Genomic DNA, 20,193 nt, shown 5'->3' with positions numbered 1-20,193 from the left:
AGAAAGAGGACTTAAGGATCCATGGGAATTTCAGATGTTCTGAAAAGTTGGTGGGGAGTTCCTTTCAGGTTGGTAAACCCCTGCCTAACCTCATGACACACCAGCAAAGTTGCTGCCCATTTGCTTTAATTCACAGTCCAAATCCTCCATCATCTAGGAAGTAACTTCAAAATTAACTACTCTCTTCCCACCACAACTTCTTTAGTGTGCAAAGGTTGTTATAGAACTGCACTGCACTCTGAAGCACTCATTCATGTGACTAATGCCTGAAACATGAATTCACGGCACATCTTCACAAATACACAACCGACTGGACACAGCATCAAGTCCCTGTCTGAGTGCTGGGCCATGGTGTCTCTGCTGTGAGCATGGAAACGGTGAAGGGATCACCTCATGTTAGCCCCACCTCAACTTTAAACATGTCTCCAGGGATGCCTGAGTGGCCCTGTTTTTCAGCGGTTGGCTTCAGCTCAGGTCACAATCCCAGGGTCCTGGGATCGAGTCTTGCATCGGGCTCCCTGCTCAGCGGGAAGCCTGCTTCTCCCTCTCCCCCTGCCTGCCTCTCTGCCTAGTTTGCTCACGTGCTCCTCTCTGTTAAATAAATAAATAAAATCTTAAAAATAAAAAATAAACATGTCTCCAAATTCCTACATTAACAGTGAAAAACAATCCCGTCTTCAAAATGCTACTCTAGACCCCAAAAGAAATGATCTTAAACCAAAACATACCTGCTGGGGCACACAGTTAGTACATGGCAATATTAGACTAATAAATGGACACCCTCCAATTAGAAAATATCTGGATTACTGAAGCCCATCAAAATTCAGTAGGTTAAATATCCCTCTGAATTCTATTTCATTAAAAATTTGAAAACAGGGGCACCTGGGTGGTTCAGAGCCCCCATGGTGCTCTCTGCACAGCAGAGAGCTTGCTTGCTTCCCCATCTCTCTCTCTGCCTGCCTCTCTGCCTACTTGTGATCTTTGTCTGTCAAATAAATAAATAAAATCTTTGAAAAAAAATAAAATTACATTTGCAAACGGCAGGAGAGTCCCTTCAACTGCTTGGGTAGAGTTGGAAATGGGAAGATTTAGGTTTCTTCTCCCATTAATATGAGCCTTTGTTAAGTTCCAGCGATGGCAAAACTTCTAATACATTACAATAAAACTGAGATTCTGATCCAAAGGGAAGGAAAATAGTTAGAGTTTCAATTCAGTTGCCATTTACTGTCTCCAGTTTGTACACTGAGAGTTGAATACCAAGCTTATTTCTAATTATTATTTATTGTCACTTTGATGTTTTGGACACCTCAGACATTAAGTTTAAAATGAACAGTCCCAAGGTATTTACCTTTTCACATTATAAAAATGAATTAAATACCATGAAGAACTCTTGAAAAATAGAGAACAGAGGGACACAACCACCACCATTATAGTTTGGTGTTTTTCCCTCAAGCTTTTCATCTAAACGTGGGTCTGCACTGTAATCGTTCTATCATAATGAAGTATCTTTTTCTACTCTGCTTTTTTCCCCAGTAACAATACATTTCTCCATGTACTTACATAATTTTCAGAACCATCATTATTGGATTCATATTAACTATTCAGTGAATGTATATTAACTATTCTTCTATTATGGTTACTGGTTTTTCCATTACTATTTTCCATTAATCATTCAATCATTTATTTACTTACTCATTCACTGTTACCAATCTGCCTTAAGCACTCTTAACTATTATCATAAATGCTAGCCTGAGGGCATATCTTGCATTTTATGTTGTATCCCTAAGATCAATTCCCAGACATGAGATTAGCAGCTGGAAGTACTGACATTTCTAAGACCCCTGATACATATCAGAAGATCATTTTCTAAAAGGGTTCTAATGAATTTGTATTGCTTCCAGAACAACAGTGTCACTCAGGTCAGAATCTGGGGTTCATCCAAGATTCACTTCTCCCTAAAGGAGGAGTCACCAATCCTATCTATTCTGGCTGATCCATTCTTCTGCATGCCATTAGAATTAAAAAAAAAAAAAAATCTAATTGTGTCCTTTCTCTGAGTAAGCCCTCCAAAGGCTTGCTCTAATTTTTCAGGATAGAGTTCAAAATTCTTAAATCACTCGTAACCTCCCCTGCCTACCTAGCCTACTTCACCTTCCACAAATCTCAAACGATATTCTTCAGCCTGGTCATAAAATGTCACCTCACCTGTCCTGATTTCCCATCTCTGTATTTTCCCCAGGCTGGCCCCCTCTGCCAGGACTCTCCTTTCTTTTCTTCCCTGCTACAGTCCTGTCTGCTACTCCGAAAACCTTCTCGGAATTTCACCTTGCCTCCCAAAGAAAGAAACGGCATCTTCCCCTCTCTGTGATTTTTTAAAAAAGATTTTATTTATTTATTTTAGAGAGAGAAAAAGAAGGAGAGAGAGAAAGGAAGAGCATGAGAAAAAATAAGCAGGGGGAAGGGACAGAAGGAGAGGAAGAAGTAGAGCAGGGAGCCCAATGCGGGCTTGATTTCAGGGCCTTGCGATCATGACCTGAGCCGAAGGCAGACACTTAATGACTGAGTCACCCAGGCACCCCACCCCCTTCTCTGTGATTTTATAATATGTTCATTTTTCCAACCCCTAGGCTGCATAATTTAGTGGTTAAGAGTTTATGCTCTAAAATCGAACTGCCTATTTTCAAACCTGTTATAGTCTGTGCCTAAGTTAAATAATTTTGTGAGACCTCAATATTTTTCAAGGGCAAAATGGAGACACCAGTAGTTTCTAAGTCAGAGTTTTGTTGGGATGGTCCTTATTGCTACTTAACACAAAATGTGGCATACGGTGAATGTTAAGCTGATGCTTCCCACTAATATTACACTTAGCACATTTCTTTCTCTCCTCACAAACAAAGAGCGTTTCATTGAGAGCAGGCACTATGGTCCAGGGTTTGCCTGGGTAGTTGGCATACTTCGGATTCTAGATACCCATTTCTTGAATGATTGGCCAAGACCTGAGTAAATAAAGCATGGCTTCTGCCTTCCACAGTTTATAATCTCATGGAAAAGCCAGACATGCCAAAACAGCTTTTTATACAGAGCACTGTAATAAGCACTATGCTGTGTGGGCCCTGGCCAGGATCTCTAATCCTGGAGGCCTGCAGGCTTGCTCCCTGAAACTCCCAGAAATAAGAGAGAGAAAGGCAGAAGAAAGAGCATAATTAATAAAACCACATGTCAGTACACTGAGCAATCAATCAATGATCTACATGGTTGGATTAAATGACCAACTCAGAGGGTTTCTGGCTTCTCACAGAGGAATTTTTGAAGTAAATCCATTGTGATGACCAGAATCCCGACCTTATGCTGAGTCAGAGAGAGAATAAGAGGGGAAGAAGAAAACCAGATTAAATATTTAATGAGAAGATTTTAAATGACTTTGGTGTCTCACGCTCAGTGAGTTTTGGATGTAAATTTTGGTTAAAAGGGTCAGTCCATCCTTCCACAGTGTGTGTGCTTTTAAGTTTCCAAGGCTCCTGTTCATGTGTCTTTGTAATAATAGATTCTTCTAAATCATGCAAATTCAGAAGACAGAAGCAGCAGCGTCCTCCAAAATGCCTAATGGGGAAAGTTAGGATAGTCTTAATGGTCTGAACCAAGCTTCTGGATAACATTTAACATTGTCTCTATACTCTGTACTCTTCCCTTCTCTCCGTCAAGTGACATGGTTTTGTGTTTATTACAACACACAACTAAGTATGAATGCATGGAATTAGCCTCACAATCTACTTCATTTCTGAGGAGAAAACCAAACAATATTCTCTTAGACAAACTCCATGCCATTAGAAAATGTAGGAAAATCAGAATCATAATCATGGGAAACAGAACATCGTTCTGAAACAAGATAAAACTTAATTTTCAAGGATGTATCTGGAACATCTCCTAGAATATTCACTAATAAATTGCTAGGCAAATGTGGCATTTGGCATCTATGTGAAAAAGGTCTGCTCTTGCTTGTGTTTAGCCTGAAAGCCAACAATCTGAAAGACGCAAAATTATGTATACTGTCACTCGTAACCTCCCAGGTATAAAAGCACCAGAACAGAAAGATTGAGTAACTCAAGATTCACATTTAAAATCCCACAAGGAATAAAGGAGAGGGGACAACTATTTTAATCTTCAGCTTGTATTTCCTCAACTCTTCAAGAAACATTTTTTTCATGCTAGGGTTATTTCTCTACTCAAATGGTGATAAATTAGAAATATCTTTTTGGTGTCAATAAATGAATAATCACTTACCCATATATTCTGAGTAGCTGATGTAAACAAACCCACCCAATTAAAAACAGAATGTGTGATGAAATTCTGGTTCAGGTTGTAATATAATAAACATAAAAATAAACGAAATGTGTATTTCCACAGCATTTTCCAATATGCTGAACTTTACAAAGATTTATCAACTCAAACTTTACAAACATTTCTTTTAGCAGCATAATAAGAAAATGTTTATTAACATGGAGAGGACATAATAATATATTTTTTATGGTACACCAACCTGAGTCTACAAATTTCTCACCAAAGCCAACTGTCTTTCTTTCCTGTGGTAGACGTCATGTGCGGGGATCCTAAGCCACACTGCTTCTCAATTGCACAGTTGGTGGGGGTTATGAGTGTAGTCTGTGGTGAAGCCAAATAGACCACATTGTGTAGGGAACCACATTGTGTAAGATTTCAGTCTTAATAGCACTGCAGTAAGAAAAATCCAGGGACTACTTACAGAAATACATCAGTTAAGTAGATTTGCTCATTTGTAAGTCATCCATTGAATTAGTAAGCAAAAGGCAGAGATTCTTTGAGATACTAATAAAAGTTCATTCATTCATGTGCTCACTCATGGATTCACTCATTCATTCTACCAGTTTTTAGGAGTGTCTTCTACGTGTCAAGGTTAGAAAAAGTGGCCTTACAGTCTAGTGACTGAGATAAACACAACCATTTCAATCCAGTCTGATTCATGCTTATTCAAATAATCTGAACCAAGTAAAATCTCTACATACAAATCTTGAGCCAAACTCAAAGTTTAATAAACTAATCAATTTTCAAGAATACAACCTAGGGGCCCCTGAGTGGCTCAATTGGTTAGGTGTCCGCCTTTCAGGTCCTGGGATGGAGCCTTACATTGGGCTCCCTGTTCAACAGGGAGTCTGCTTCCCCTTCTCTTTCTGTCCCTCCCCCCTCTCTGCTTGTGCTCTCTCTCTCTCAGATAAATAAAATCTTAAAAATAATAAAAAAAAAAAGAATTTAAATCAGAATCTTCCTTTACTGCTCTATATTTAGCCTAATACTAATAGTACCATCTCAGAACTACAAGTGGTTATTTGGTCTATAGAATTAGCCACCTATTTAAGTAAAGGATGGAAAAAGAAAAAATATTCCCGCAGGTAAGTGGGAATTTCATCAAGGACTTGGCTCCTTGAATATAACCAGAGAAATTTAGCAAACATTTGTGGCTAGTGGGCAAATGCACATGGGATGACAGCCTATCTGAAAGGGGGAAAAAAAAACCCATAATCTTCAATATGGTCTAGGGTCAGACTATTTAAATATCTTTTACTTCTCTGAGCTGTTTCCTCATCTGTAAAATAGAGAATAGTACAATATCCAGTTGACCCCAGAACAATGCAAGTTTGAACTACATGGACCTACTTATATGTCAAGCTTTTTTGAAAAACAGCTATACAAAAACAGCACAGTAGTGTAAGTGCATTTTCTCTCCCTTATGACTTTCTTAATAACATTTTCGTTTCTCAAGCTCACTTTATTATAAGAGTATAGTAAATTTACATATAAAATATGTGTTAATTGGCTGTTTATGTTCTTGGTAAGGCTTCCAGTCAACATCTGGTTACTGGTAGTTAAGCTTTAGGAGATTCAAAAAAGATTTTCAACTGTGTAGGGGGTTGGCTCCCTAACCCTCACATTGTTCAAGAGTCAACTGTATACTCCCTAGGGTTCTTACACGGATTAAAGGAGATAGTCATTGTTTGTGCCCAGCAGAGTATCTGGCACATTTGAAGAACTCTATAAATGAAGGTTCTGTCATAATGTTGCTATTATTATGCAGTCTCACATCTTTGTTTCATCTCATGAAGTCACCCTCCATTTTTCTACCTGCTGGCACAAGTGTATTCATAGTGACTTTCAACTCAGTAGTCGGAGATGGTCACTTCAACATAATTCAAGACTTTCTTTCTAGAATGCTTAAATTTTGTATGAGGTACCATAGCAAGGAAGATGAAGTCCATTCCAAAGCTACAACAGAGCAAAACGCCATGGAGCTCCCTTGTTGGTATCAGACAGCGGTAACTGTTGCAATGTCTTCCCTAGGCTAAGGAACTTGTCTCCCCTCATGTTTTATCAATTGGTCTTAACTCCTGTAGACTTACAGAGCTAGTTAATGTAAGCTATCTTCTATAGGACAGGTCTTCAAATACGCAAAGACGGCTACTCTGTCCTAGCTAAGGCTTAAGTACTTTCCTTGTACTAAATATTCCCAGTGTATTTATTCCTTACATGACACAGTTTAAGGAAATCAGCATTCTTCCTGCGTGCCACCCCCCACCCCGTTATTACTGTCTTGCAGCTAGTGGTATCAAAGACACTTTCTTTATACCTCAAGGGGTGGAGGCTAATATCTTGAAAGGATTCCCCCCACCCCTGTGACTGTTGCCCTGTTTTGTGGAAGCAGTCCAAACCCATCTGCATGGTTACTATAAGCCCAGGAATCTTGGAATCACTGCTAGGTTCTTTTTCTTTTCCAATAGGGTAAAGAGCAATCAGATAAAAGAGGAGAAGCCTTAAGGAAATCTGATTAGAACAGACCTTTTATAAAACAACAGCAATAATAATGAAGCATTTAAATAATTCTCAATCTATGCAGACGCACACTTTCTGAAGATCGTATCATTACACATACGGAACTACTCTCTGGTCGTAATTCATGACACAGCAGAAACGACCAGCCAGATTACTAATGCAACAGCTTTCCCAAGACCAGTTTTTCATTCCAATTTACTCTTCACAAAGCTTTCAACAAACATAAGCTGATTATGTCATATCCCTGAGTAAAAGTCTCTCTTGGTTTCCTTGGTTGCTTAGATGACAAACCAATTCCTCAAACTAAGAAAATTCTTGCACTTCCACCCCCTGCACCCCCACCAGATACGCTTTTCTAAATTTCAGATAGCTGTTGACCCACTGTGTATGCTTCACCATCCTACAGGCTACGTTCCTAACCCTAGGGGCGCCTGGGTGGCTCAGTGGGTTAAGTCGCTGCCTTCGGCTCAGGTCATGATCTCGGGGTCCTGGGATCGAGTCCCGCATCGGGCTCTCTGCTCAGCAGGGAGCCTGCTTCCCTCTCTCTCTCTCTGCCTGCCTCTCCGTCTGCTTATGATTTCTCTCTGTCAAATAAATAAATAAAATCGTTAAAAAAAAAAAAAAAGTCTGCTAACCCTAGCCAGCTGTGTAGCTATTGTGAGCTTTAGATTGGGGCAAAAACAAGGTGGCCTAATATATCTTTACAACTCACTACTGCTAAGATTAGGCAGATGGCGATTTGGGGTCTTTTTTGGTTCCATACAAATTTTAGGACTGTTTGTTCCAGCACTTGAAAAATGCTGATGGTATTTTGATCAGGATGGTGTTCAAAGTACAGCTTGCTCTGGGCAGCATTTACATTTTTAACAACGTTTATTCTTCCGATCCATGAGCTTGGAATGTTTTTCCAACTTTTTGTGTCTTCTTCAATTTCTTTCATGAATGTTCTGTAGTTCCTCGAATATAGATAATTTACCACTTTGGTTAGATTTATTACAAGGTATCTTACGGTTTTTGGTGCTATTGTAAATAGAATTGATTCTCTAATTTCTCTTTCTACAATTTCATTGTTAGTGTATAAGAGAGCAACTGATTTCTGTGCATTGATTTTGTATCCTGCCACATTACTGAATGGCTGTATGAGCTCTAGTAATTTGGGGGTGGAGTCATTTGGATTTCCCACATAAAGAATCATGTCATCTGCGAAGACAGAGAGTTTGACTTCTTCGTTGCCACTATGAATACCTTTTATTTCTCTTTGTTGTCTGATTGCTGTAGGTAGGACTTCTAGTACTATGTTGAACAAGAGTGGCAAGAGTGGGCATCCTTGTTGAGTTCCTGATCTTAACGGAAAGGCTCTTAGCTTTTCCCCACTGAGAATGATATTTGCTATGGGTTTTTATGGTGAGTAACATAATATAAAAAAAGAAATTAACATCTAAAAAATAAAAAGAGTTAGGTAGATGGGGCCACCAAGAGTCCCACCTACCATCATTTTCCCCTACCACCATTTCCTAGATCAGAACCTCAGGACCTTGTTCTTTGCTGTTCTCTCTGTATAAAAGAATGCACTTGTCCTAATTCCTCTGTAAAACCTCATTAAGTTTAAGATGATGATCAAATGCCACTCTCTTTGTGAAATCTTTCTCCATTTTCCTAGGCAGTATGCCTTACAATCCCCTCTGTGCTCTTGTGGTCTTAGGTCCTTTTTCTGTAAGAGCAGTTACTGATTTATAACGTAATTTTTATCTCTATGCTTCCTTTCCTTATTAGATTATGAGCTCCTCTGGTGTACTGAGGATTTGAGTCTTACTCACATTTGTAACCTCAGAACCTACCATTGTGCCTGTCACACAAGGATAATACACATCTGTTGAATGAATAATAAAATAAAGTATCTGTTTTTTTTTTGAAAAGGAAAGCTGATTTCAGTAAAGTTTCAAAAAAAAAAAAAAAGAAAGGAGAAAGAAAACTAGAAGTTACAATGGATTTGTCATAACTGTTCAGTGGAATTATAAGACCTTGCCAAAAAATAAAATATTATTTTAGTAGACCCCTGCTATCTCCATCTTAAGAGCCAAGGAGGTGTAATTTTTATGGGCATGTTTATTCAAGCCAGTGCGCTAAGCCATTTATGATTCTATGGTCACTTAAAACTATCAAAGTTTAGAAAGCAAAACAGGGCATGTATTTATTAACTATCAATTATTAAACATTACTATTTTTTCTCAATCTAAATAGTTCACATATTCAGCTTCAACATTTTTTGTTTTCATAACTTTCTAGGTTCATCGGACAATGTATTTAGTTGACAAAATTTCTGCTTGACTCTATTTAATTGTTTCTCTAATAATGAGTAATTTTTTTCCATTGACATCAATCTGACAGCCATAGTTCTGTTTTCAAATGCATATTTTTGGGTTGCTATAATTCAAGGTATCACCAGTGTTTCTTAATTCAAATATTTACTCTATGTGCAATATCCCCCAATATGGCATTTCTTACAGCTGCTAGAAATCTTTCAGAAACCTACCATGTGAAATTAAACATAGTCTTCAAATGGTAAGAAGCTTTGGCTAGCGACCAGAATACTGTTTTCAGGTTGCTTTAGACTTTGTTGATCTCAACTGCAGACACCTCGACATATGGTAGGAATGTTCTCTCCTCATCAGTTCTTTACTTAAGCCTGCAATTTCCTTCTGGGATGAGAAGAATGGTAAGGATTCAGAACCATAGGGCTCCTGATCTTTATAAGTGACTGACTAGTATTTCTGAATATTATTTTTTTACCCCTCTTTATGGGAGGTGAGACGTTGGGTACCTTTTGACCCACTCCATGTTTGTTCATTTAATCTATAGTTGTAAACCTGTAATTGAAAAATCAAACTGGGACATTTCTTTAAAAAAAAAATTGTGCTTGGGAGAATGGAGAACTCAGTAAGAATCAATTGTTCTCCACCTGAGCTAGCTCCTCATGCCCAGGGACATTTGGTAATATCTGAAAACACTTTTGATTGTCACAAATGGTAAGGTACTACTGGCATGTAGTGCGTAGGGAAATCTAGTCATTCAATTCTTGTTCTCCCATAAATAGGTCTCATTTTTTCCTCTGGCTGTTTTTAATATTTTTTTTCCTTGGTTTTCAGTTTCATTATGATGTATCTGGGTACTGACTTTTAAAGATTCATCCTTTTGATGAAACCTTGACAGTTCTCTTGCAATTATTATTTAAAATGCGTTTTTTGCATAAACTCTTTTTCCTCTCCTTCAGGGACTCTGCTGTCTGCTGATACAAATGTCAGACAGTTGGTATTGTCCCAAAGGTCCATGAGCACTGATCTTCCCCCTGCCCCAGTTTTTTACTTGTTGTTCAGACTGGACAACTTCTATGAATCTGTCTTCAAGATTAGCAGAAATTAATATGACTCTTCCCTCTGTTACCTCCATTCTGCTATTGAATTGATTCAGTGATTTTTTAAAAATTTTCATTACTTTCTATCTTTCCCTTCACTTCAAGAATGTTTGCTCTTACTTCTTGAAACATTTTTATCATGATTTCTTTAAAAGTCTTTGGTAGATAATTCCAACATCTGCATCAATTCAGAATCATCTGTTGATTATCTTTTCCCATGAAGTTCTCCTGGTTCTTTACAGGCTGAGTAATTTTGGACTGTATTCTGGATATTCTGAATATTATGTTATGAGATCTGGAGTCTTATTGAAACCATATGGAAAATGTTAACATTTTTCTTTTATCAAGAAATCAACCTTGTTGGGATTCAGAATGCAAATTCTGACCAGCCTTCTATAGGTTGTGGTTTCAATGTCAGTTCTGTTACAAAGATGTTGAAAACATCTGTCCTGTACATGTACCATCCAGTGTTCAGTCTGGAAGCCAGGCTCTGGAAGCCAGCTCTGGAAGCCTTGGCTCAGTTCACAAAATCTTTGGTAGGTATACTGCTTAAAATCAGACCTAAGCATATCCAGCGCAGGGGTAAGCTGAGGAGTTCATAAAGAACTTCATGGGGGATACCTGGCTGGCTCAGTTGGTGGAATGTGTGACTCTTGATCTGGGGGTTGTGAGTTAAGAGCCCCACACTGCATGTAGAAAGTACTAAAAAATAAGATCTTTTAAAAAAGGAGGACTTCATGCCACTGTTTTTTTAATCTTCACCGCCTCTGTCATCTCCCTGGTACTTTTTGGTTCCTTGGGTCACCCCCTCTCCCACTCTGCCACAAACTTCCCATGTGATTTTCCTCTGATTTCTCGCTCTTGGGAAGTAGACCGCATACACGTGTCGCTTAAATCCAGCTGTTAATACTGGATCTCGTTGAAATGCCTTGACATTTCTGTTATGTAGGTGACACTCATCTCTGGTTTCTAATATAAATGTAAATATTCATTATTTATTCATTTGATAAATACTAACTGAGCACCTGCTATGTGCTAGTTAGTGTTTCATGAATGATACAAGGACACTTGCCTCAGGAACTTACATTTAAATCAAGGGGAAATGAAGTGAATACATATTAAGTAAATATACAGTATGTCAGAAAGAGATAAGTGCTTCAGAGAAAAATATATGGAGAGGAGGGAGGTGGGGATGCAGACTGTCATTCAGAGTCAGATGGGAGCCAAGAGCGTGAGGAAAGGAGTAATGAGATCTGCTTGAAGGTAAAAGGATTGTTTCATTTTTCCTAGTTATGTATCGGATCAGTCATTTCTAAGATAATTTGGGAGGTAAGACAGTTAGTTGGGGGTCCATGTACAACCTGCCACCTTGCTCAGAAGTTCCCTGATATTATGTCTCTTCATTTTATTTTTTATTTCTTTAAAAGATTTTATTTATGTATTTGATAGAGAGACAGCGAGAGAGGGAACACAAACAGGGGGAGTGGGAGCGGGAGAAGCAGGCTTCCCGGCAAGCAGGGAGCCCGATGTGGGACTCGATCCCAGGACTCTGGGATCATGACCCAAGCCGAAGGCAGATGCTTGACGACTGAGCCACCCAGGCGCCCATGTCTCTTCATTTTAATCATTTGAATTCCATATGTTCAACGCACAACTTTCAAGTGTGCCTGAAGAGCAGGCCAACTCTTCATTATCAAACAGCCTTTGGAGTGGAATTAGTTACTGTTTATATGTCCCCACTTTTTTTCTTTTCTTTTTTTTTTTTTAAACAGTAAACACTGACTCATGTATTCTGGGTCAAGTTTCTTTAAGGTTTTAGTTTACAATAATTCTTTTCTTGTGTGTTTTATAAAATAGGTTCACTGTACAAAAATCAGAAATCACAGATAAGCAAAGAGAAGGAAAAAAGGTAACTTAGAAATATTCGTTTAAAATAATTTTGGTCTGTACACTCCCAGTTGTTTTTTTTAAAACCACAAATAAGTTTCAAGGGCTTTTCAACAACTGTTCTCAATGTAAGTATGGGCTCAACCATGATTACTCTCTTAACTCGAGAGCGCCAAGACCACCGCACCCTGCTGCACGACACAATGTCCAAGGTTGCTCACGTCATGTTTTGAATTCTGTCACTTCCCATGGAGATGTACATATATCACCTATTTAGTGTCCTCTTTAAAGATTTTATTTATTCATTTGACAGACAGAGATCACAAGTAGGCAGAGAGAGGAGGAAGCAGGTTCCCTGCTGAGCAGAGAGCCCGACGTGGGGCTCAATCCCAGGACCCTGGGATCATGACCCGAGCCGAAAGCAGAGGCCCTAACCCACTGAGCCACCCAGGCGCCCCTTTAGTGTCCTCTTTAAAAGTCTTTAATAAAGCTTCTGAATTGATGGTGAATGCTCTTATGTAGTAAGATAAATTGGCTAAATTTATAGCCAGGCCAATCACACATGTCCTTTTGTCACTAATAAAGGCAATGAGGTCAATGCACTGCAGCAATGACAACTGCTAATTTTAAGTACTCTGTGCTAGCCACACCAATAAGCAACTTATAAGTGGCTTATAATTAAAATTAAAAACATCTTCTACAGTATTTCAGAAAATTCTTTCACTGTAAGACATCAGAATTTAATTTTGACTTATTTCCAGAAAAATGAGCTAGCTATAGTTAATAAAACTCAAGAGAACCAGACTGTAGTGTTTGCTTGAACTATTCACATTTATTTGTCTTGGTCCCATCAATAATTAAACTGCCCCCTTATGCCATGAGCATACCATTTAATTCTTCTGCTACACTGCACTGAAATGCTCTGAAAAAAGTTCCTCTTGTTATATTATTTACTACCACTGCATCAGCATCCTAAATTACATGTGGTAGCTCTCTGCTAATAAAACAGGAAATTTATTTTTCAGGAAATGGATTACTCATAGGTAAAACACAGCTACGACCATCTTTACTCCAAAAAGGCGAAAGATAAAATTTTTATCCAAAGCATGACATTCTAATACCACTCTCTGACCTAATAATTCTATTCCAAGGAATACAGCATACGAAAAAACACCATAGATGTGCAGAAGTTTGAAGTGTCCAACGACAGGAAAAGAACATGGCCATGCAGATAGTGAAACACTATGTAGGCACGAAGTATCCTGTTTTAAAAGATTATTTCCAGACATGGGAAATGCTAACAAACTTCACATTAAAAAGATAAGGTCCCAAGCTATATGCAACAAAATCTCAAATTCTGTAAAAATACACATATATGTATGTTTGTATACTACACAAATATGTTTCTATATACAAATACTAGGAAGATATAGCCCAAGATATCAATCACAGGTAGTGTTAATATGGAGAATTTTTCCCATTTTTTAATGTTTTCTAAATTTCTACAATGAATATATATTTTTATATTAAAAAAGAGACTCAGACACAGATTGGTGGTTTTCAGATTTTTAAAAAATCTTATGGAACTTTTCTTTAAAAAAGGTTAGAGTGTTAGAGATGTGTTGTAGACTGGTATCTTTTATTGACATATTCATGTCTCTGTTTGAATGTTTTCAGTGGTCTAAATGAAAATGCAACATTTTTTCCCTAGGAAATGTTTTTGTTTTCTTTCTTTTCATACTGGGTTATTTAAATAGAATAGGATTTGGCCTTGATCAAAATATAAAATGACTACAAATTTTCAAATTTTACTAGTAATCTCTCCTTCCTTCAGGTTGGGCCACACAACCAACGATACCCAAAAGTAGGTTAATTTAATTCCTATGAGTCTGAATCAGATAACCTACAGCATTTATGCCCAAATGGAGTAATTCTCAGTGGCCTGGGACCAGTCTCTGCTGCTTTGAAACCCTGCCTATAACTGGATGATGGACAGGTTTTGCTACCTCCTCCAAAACTGTCATTCCTCAGGATTTTCATAAGAAATGAATACACTGGGCCAAGACTAGAGTGTCCCAATTCTATGAAATATTTTACCTATACACTGAATAACATCTCCAGTTACCACAGTACCAACAGAGCCACAGTAACTATGAGCTAAGACATGGGGGCAGAGACAAAATACCTACCCACCAATCTGGCTCTACAATTTATATCTTTGAGTATTTTATTTCCTCCTCTGTGAAATGTGAATTATAATACCTGTTCACAGGCAGCACATGTGAGTGAATGTCTGAAAAATGCAAAGTACAGTGCTTGGTGTACAGTTAAAATTAAGTGGTAGTAATATACAGAGGTCATTATAGAAATAAACTGATACTTGATGCATATTTATGCAAACCAAAGAAGGACAAAAACATGAATACTTTGGAAACAATCCATGGGGAAATGATAGAGTTGAAGATCATTTAAAACACATCAAGATAGGTGCCTGGGTGGCTCACTGGGTTAAAGCCTCTGCCTTTGGCTCAGGGCATGAGCCCCACATCGGGTTCTCTGCTCAGCAGGGAGCCTGCTTCTCCTTCTCCATCTCTCTCTGCCTGCCTCTCTGCCTACTTGTGATCTCCCTCTGTCAAATAAATAAATAAAATCTTTAAAAAACAAAACAAAACACAAAAAACGAAAACACCAAGATAATTTAGCATATTCAACGGCTACCATTTTACTGGGCTCCCTTTAAATGATACACTTCTTTTAACATTCTTAAAATTGGGAAATAAGATCATGTGATAAGGTGCTTAAATAAAGTGATTACTGCAAGCTGGCTGTGTCCTTTCCTGCAGTTCTGCCTGCTGGCATTAATTACATTGTTCTGTGTGGCACATGAGCAGCACATTTTCTGGCTACAGTACCCAAGCAGATGCAGGACCCTCTCTTTCAGCCTGAGTAATGGAAAGAAGGCAGCAAAATCTCATCACTTTGGGAGGCATGGCTGGAGAACAGAGAAAGAAACACCTTGCTACCTCCTGTTCTTCGGGAAAGAAACAAGGGCTGATAATGACACAAACCATGTGTACAAGGAGGCTCCAATTCCCAACCTTCTCCTAAAAAGGCCTCAGTGAAGCCTCAAAGTTAAGACTCTCCATGGGAAACACCTGGGGGGTGGGCACTTCAGGGGTCTGGAGTGGGGGTGAGGGGGTGTTGACCAACACAGTATGCATTGGGTTATTCCCTGATTTCCCATTCACTGAGGAAATGTGAGAACCAAAATTTTAATCTGGCTACAATCAAGGACACTGGGAAGACACTTCCCACAGTGTGCTTACAAATATGGTTTGGAAGATCCTAGAAAGTGATAAACCAACAATATGCAATGATCTGGATGGGGTCATCACATATATTCTCCTTAGAATGTGGACACACTGAGTATAATGGCTTGAGGAAACATTTAGTATCATGGTACAGAGTAAGGGTTTAGAATACAGACAATAGTAAAGATAACAGTTAAAAGATAATAGTTAAAAATTACCTAGGACTTCTTAAGTCCAGACACCGGGCTAAGTGGCGTCTCATGGATGACTCACAAATCCTCCATATAATTACCCAGAATAGGTCACTATATCTACTTTAGAGATGCAGAAACGAAGGCCTAAAATGTTTACAAATATTCCCAAGCCCACACAGATCGTGCTAGTGACAAAGCCAAGATTCATGACCAAAAGTATCTAATTTCAGAGCCTAAAAGATGAACCACTACATCTAATTCTGACCAACAGGGTTCATTTACAGTTGGAAAGGCCTAAATCTGAAATAATCAATATATGAGTAATTGAATATTGTTGTTTTTTAAAACAATTTCACCATTTCTGCTTGCTGAAAATCACAACTATTTCTGATGTGATTAAAATTTAAGTTTTAAAGCTATTCCTTATACCTATGCGTGGAATTAGATAGATATTTTTCTAAGTATCTTCCTGATTGTTATGTCCATTTGGGCACAAAAACATTCCTAGAATTACCTGCTCCAGACTCTTTATTTGACAGAACAGTTTGGGTAAAAGGATTTTCTGCTGCTGGCTAGATGGAATACAATACAGCTGTGTAAGAGGCTGAACCTGTCACATACCCAGCATTTATCTCGCTCCATCTCTATACAGACACGGGGATACTTTTAAAAAATGAGGAAGTCTCAAAATCCTCTCCCCAAAAAAGACAAGCATTGTGCTAAGGACTCCATAAGAGTTCTAAAGGTCACTTCAGACTAGCTCTGATGATTTCTTTCCATTCTGATAGAAAATACGCTTCTGAAACCATCATAATGGAAGAAGAGCTGGACTGAAGAGAAAGGTTTAGCAATCAAAAAAAGAAAAAAACGGGGGCGCCTGGGTGGCTCAGTGGGTTAAGCCACTGCCTTCGGCTCAGGTCATGATCCCGGGGTCCTGGGATCGAGTCCCACATGGGGCTCTCTGCTCAGCGGGGGCCCTGCTTCCCTCTCTCTCTCTCTGCCTGCCTCTCTGTCTACTTGTGATCTCTGTCTGTCAAATAAACAAAATCTTTAAAAAAAAAAAAAAGAAAAGAAAAAAAGAAAAAACGGCAGAAGAAACTAGTCTTGCTTTTTAATCTAAAGGGACCTAAAGTTCTTCGGGCTTGATAGGTATGGATTTAGCTTCTTGTTCTTCCTGACAAATGTGTCCTAGTGGGCTGGTTTGGCTTCTCAATAAGCTCCGATCTTTCCCTTTTGCCTTCTTCCTCTTACACTTTCTTTTCCCAGCAACAATATGTGGAAAAGTGTGGGATGTAGTGTGCTGGGTTTGCTTGAGAAAGGTAGAATTCGACACCTGTAATTGTAATGACTGTTAACTCTCCAGCTGGTCAGCAATGGTTAGAAGACTGTTTGCCCCACCTAATGCCACAGCAACCAGTAGTCCCCTATAAACAGCATTCCAAGAATTAGACTTCTTTTGAGTCCCAGGAAATCTGGAAGGAAGAAAACTTCTAGGTAGCAAACAGGCTGTGTGTGTGTGTGTGTGTACACACACACGCACTTGTGTGTTTAGTGTACATTCCCCAGACTCTTTCTTCAAGAGCCGAGAACTTATTTCCCCAACAACTGGGAATATCGGCTGGTGAAACTCACAGCTGATCCCGCTCTGAGAATTGCCCTTGGGAACGACCCTCCACCAAAAGGAGCTGCTTCACCCTAACACTACTTAGACCCTCCCCCAGGGTAGCTCAAATCCAATGAATGCAAAACAAAGGTGAGGCCTCCTCATCTGGACAGGACACAACTCCAAAGGACCATTCTAGCTCCAGCACAGGTTCAGCTTCTCTCCCTCTGCCCCATCCTGCCTTACCCACCCCCTGCAAGAGTGGAGCACACTCTTTTGAATCTCTTGAATCATCTCCCAAGGTCACAAAGCAAGGAAGCCAAAAGAGCTGGCGTTCAACCCCAAATCTCTTTGACTCTCTGCCCCAGGTTTCTACCAACTGTATCAAGCCCTGGACTTTGATTTACAAAATTCAAATCCTCACATCTTAGTAAGACATATAACGCCCCTTTCTATAACAACCATCCTTCCTAGCCTCACATCCCAGCACTCAACTCCCACGTGACCCTGGCCCAGGGACATCAAACCCTTTCCTGAACACACCATATTACCGCTTTCCCTGGAACAGTTGTCTTTGCTGCTTGATGACCGCCTGCTTCTCCTACAGGTCTCACTCCAATCCTCGCTCTTCTGTGAAGAATTTCCTGACCCTTCCAAAAAGTTTAAGATCTTCAGCTCTGAGCTCCCACAGCAGGTTGTGTGTCCCTTTAGCTTGGTAAATGCTAATTACTATAATGAGTTCCGTGCAAGCAGGGACGTGTCTTTTAACTCTGCTTCCTCAGGCATTTTAAAGATGTTCTGTTGAATAGATACATAAATGAATTCGACTGAGGTGCTGGCTGAGACGCTGTGGCTGAATGGAGGCCAGCCTTCCCACATCGCATCACATAGCACCATCCAAATTTGGATAGAATGTGACCTTCTTGGGCGCCTGGGTGGCTCAGTGGGTTAAGCCACTGCCTTCGGCTCAGGTCATGATCTCAGAGTCCTGGGATCAAGTCCCGCATCGGGCTCTCTGCTCAGCAGGGAGCCTGCTTCCTCCTCTCTCTCTCTGCCTGCCTCTCTGCCTACTTGTGATCTCTCTCTGTCAAATAAATAAATAAAATCTTTAAAAAAAAAAAAAAAAAAAGAATGTGACCTTCTTAAGCATGAGGACTGGTTTTTCATCCTCTACGTAGCCTTTCCAAGACCTAACACCATCTCCTGCTCATAGATGTTCAAAAACCCCAATGAACTAAATGAGGCTTTGGCCGAAAGATCTGACATCTGAGAAAATCATTTTCATGGCTCTATAAACTATTTTTCATATTTCTAGTTTTTAAGATCCATTGGGGATTTCTCTACCTGTTCTTGTCTTAATAGGTTCTTTCAAATTGTTTTAAGCTCCTCCTTTGTTTGAATCATTTATATTTTTTTTCCTATTTCACACAGCAAAAGAGGACCTGGAATTTGCTAAATTCTGTTTCTGGGTCAGAAAGAGAACCTAACGTGGACACATCAAACACAGCTGAGAGGTTTTCCAGCTGGCCAGCCTAACACTACATCTTTGTTTCCAAGGGCCCCTTTGAAACATAAATATGCCATTAATCTACAAGGTGGGCCCCCCCCTTTCTGAAACTCATGTTTACTTCCTGACCAGAGTACAGTTATGGATATAAGCACCACATGCTACTAGCACAAAGCTGAGGATAGGTGGGGAGAACCCTTGTCCTATAAACATAAAAACGGAGAGCCAGTCTTACTGGGCATGTAGCTGCATTCCCCACACAGGATATGGTCCAATTCTGTGACTGTTCTCAACAAAAATAAAATTACTGAGAGCTGGCTGAGAGTAGTCACAATGCTAAGAAGGCTTAAAAGCCCAGCTCCTATTTTGTAAATGGATTTGGGAAGGCGGAAGCTCTCTGGCATGTAAGAGCCTGAATTTTCTGTGCCCTCTGGGACTGTCTTCATGTCATCCTCTCACCACCTCCGCTGCTAGTCTGCTGAGAGCAAAGAAAAAAACCATGATAACATTTTCCCAAGAGAGCAGCGCATCTGGTTATCCTGTCCTTCACAAGTGTCTGATCATGTGTGAGCCCCAAACACAGACTCTAAGCCTTCTCCCCTCTGGTTTCATTTTTCACAGCTGTAGGCAATGCGTTCCTAAGGACAGACGGGCAATCTGCAGGTACATCTCATTTCACAATTTTGCTCACGTTGCTCAGGTCACAGATTCCGCGATTTACAACTCTGTACATACGCCTGCTCAGGCTAAACTTTTTTATTCTGTGTCTTTAAAATATTCCTTCTTTTAGCTAAAAACTCATGGAGTACAATTAAGGAACGAAGAAGGCACCAGACCCTTCTCAGTCGTGCTTAGGGGCACAGGTTATGGGAAAGTACCCTGCGGCAGGACTGAGATGGAAAGTACCTTTTTAAACATCCTGGTCGAGTCCTCACTTATCTGCATGAACCGCATAATCACATTGTTCAGGTAGATGTCACTCAAGGTTGCATGGTCTTTGCTCTCTCTTCTCACTTGGTTCAGAAGCAGATACCAGCAGTTCACTGGAGACAACAAGTTCTGGTCTTTCCTGAGAAGTGAAAAAAAAAAAAAAAATGGAATTACCATCAATTTCGAAGCTGTCCAAGCAGCTGAGGGAAGTCACCAAGGCCCACGAGGAGCCACAACAGATGGGGATTGTCGCTCTTCTTCCTACTCTGGGTGTTGCTCAGAGAGGGCTACTCAGCAAACAGCAGAAGAGCCTTCCACGCTGTGATGGCGGAAAGCCAGCAATTCCCTAGACTCGGAAGGAAAAAATTGGACCAAGAACACCAATCAAAACCCACACTCCTGACATGGGCCATTGGATCCTAATATACACAATCACAGGCAGGCTTTCAGCTTTAAACACCCCATTGTGAAGAAAGTAGTTATATTTACAT

General features: G+C 39.6%; 1 protein-coding gene across 3 annotated transcripts in view; it reads right to left on the bottom strand.

Moving 5' to 3' along the window:
• The window catches only part of SRGAP1 (SLIT-ROBO Rho GTPase activating protein 1), a 274,642-nt gene that overhangs the window by 113,025 nt on the left and 141,424 nt on the right, over positions 1 to 20,193 (bottom strand). For all 3 annotated transcript variants that reach the window (XM_044227489.1, XM_044227490.1, XM_044227491.1), the window contains exon 3: positions 19,679 to 19,841. In XM_044227489.1, the coding sequence (XP_044083424.1) occupies positions 19,679 to 19,841 (163 nt within the window). The remainder of the gene's footprint in view (positions 1 to 19,678; positions 19,842 to 20,193) is intronic.

This window comes from Neovison vison, chromosome 12 (assembly GCF_020171115.1).
Source record: "Neovison vison isolate M4711 chromosome 12, ASM_NN_V1, whole genome shotgun sequence".
NCBI lineage: Eukaryota > Metazoa > Chordata > Mammalia > Carnivora > Mustelidae > Neogale > Neogale vison.
This window is presented reverse-complemented; position numbering and strand designations above follow the sequence as displayed.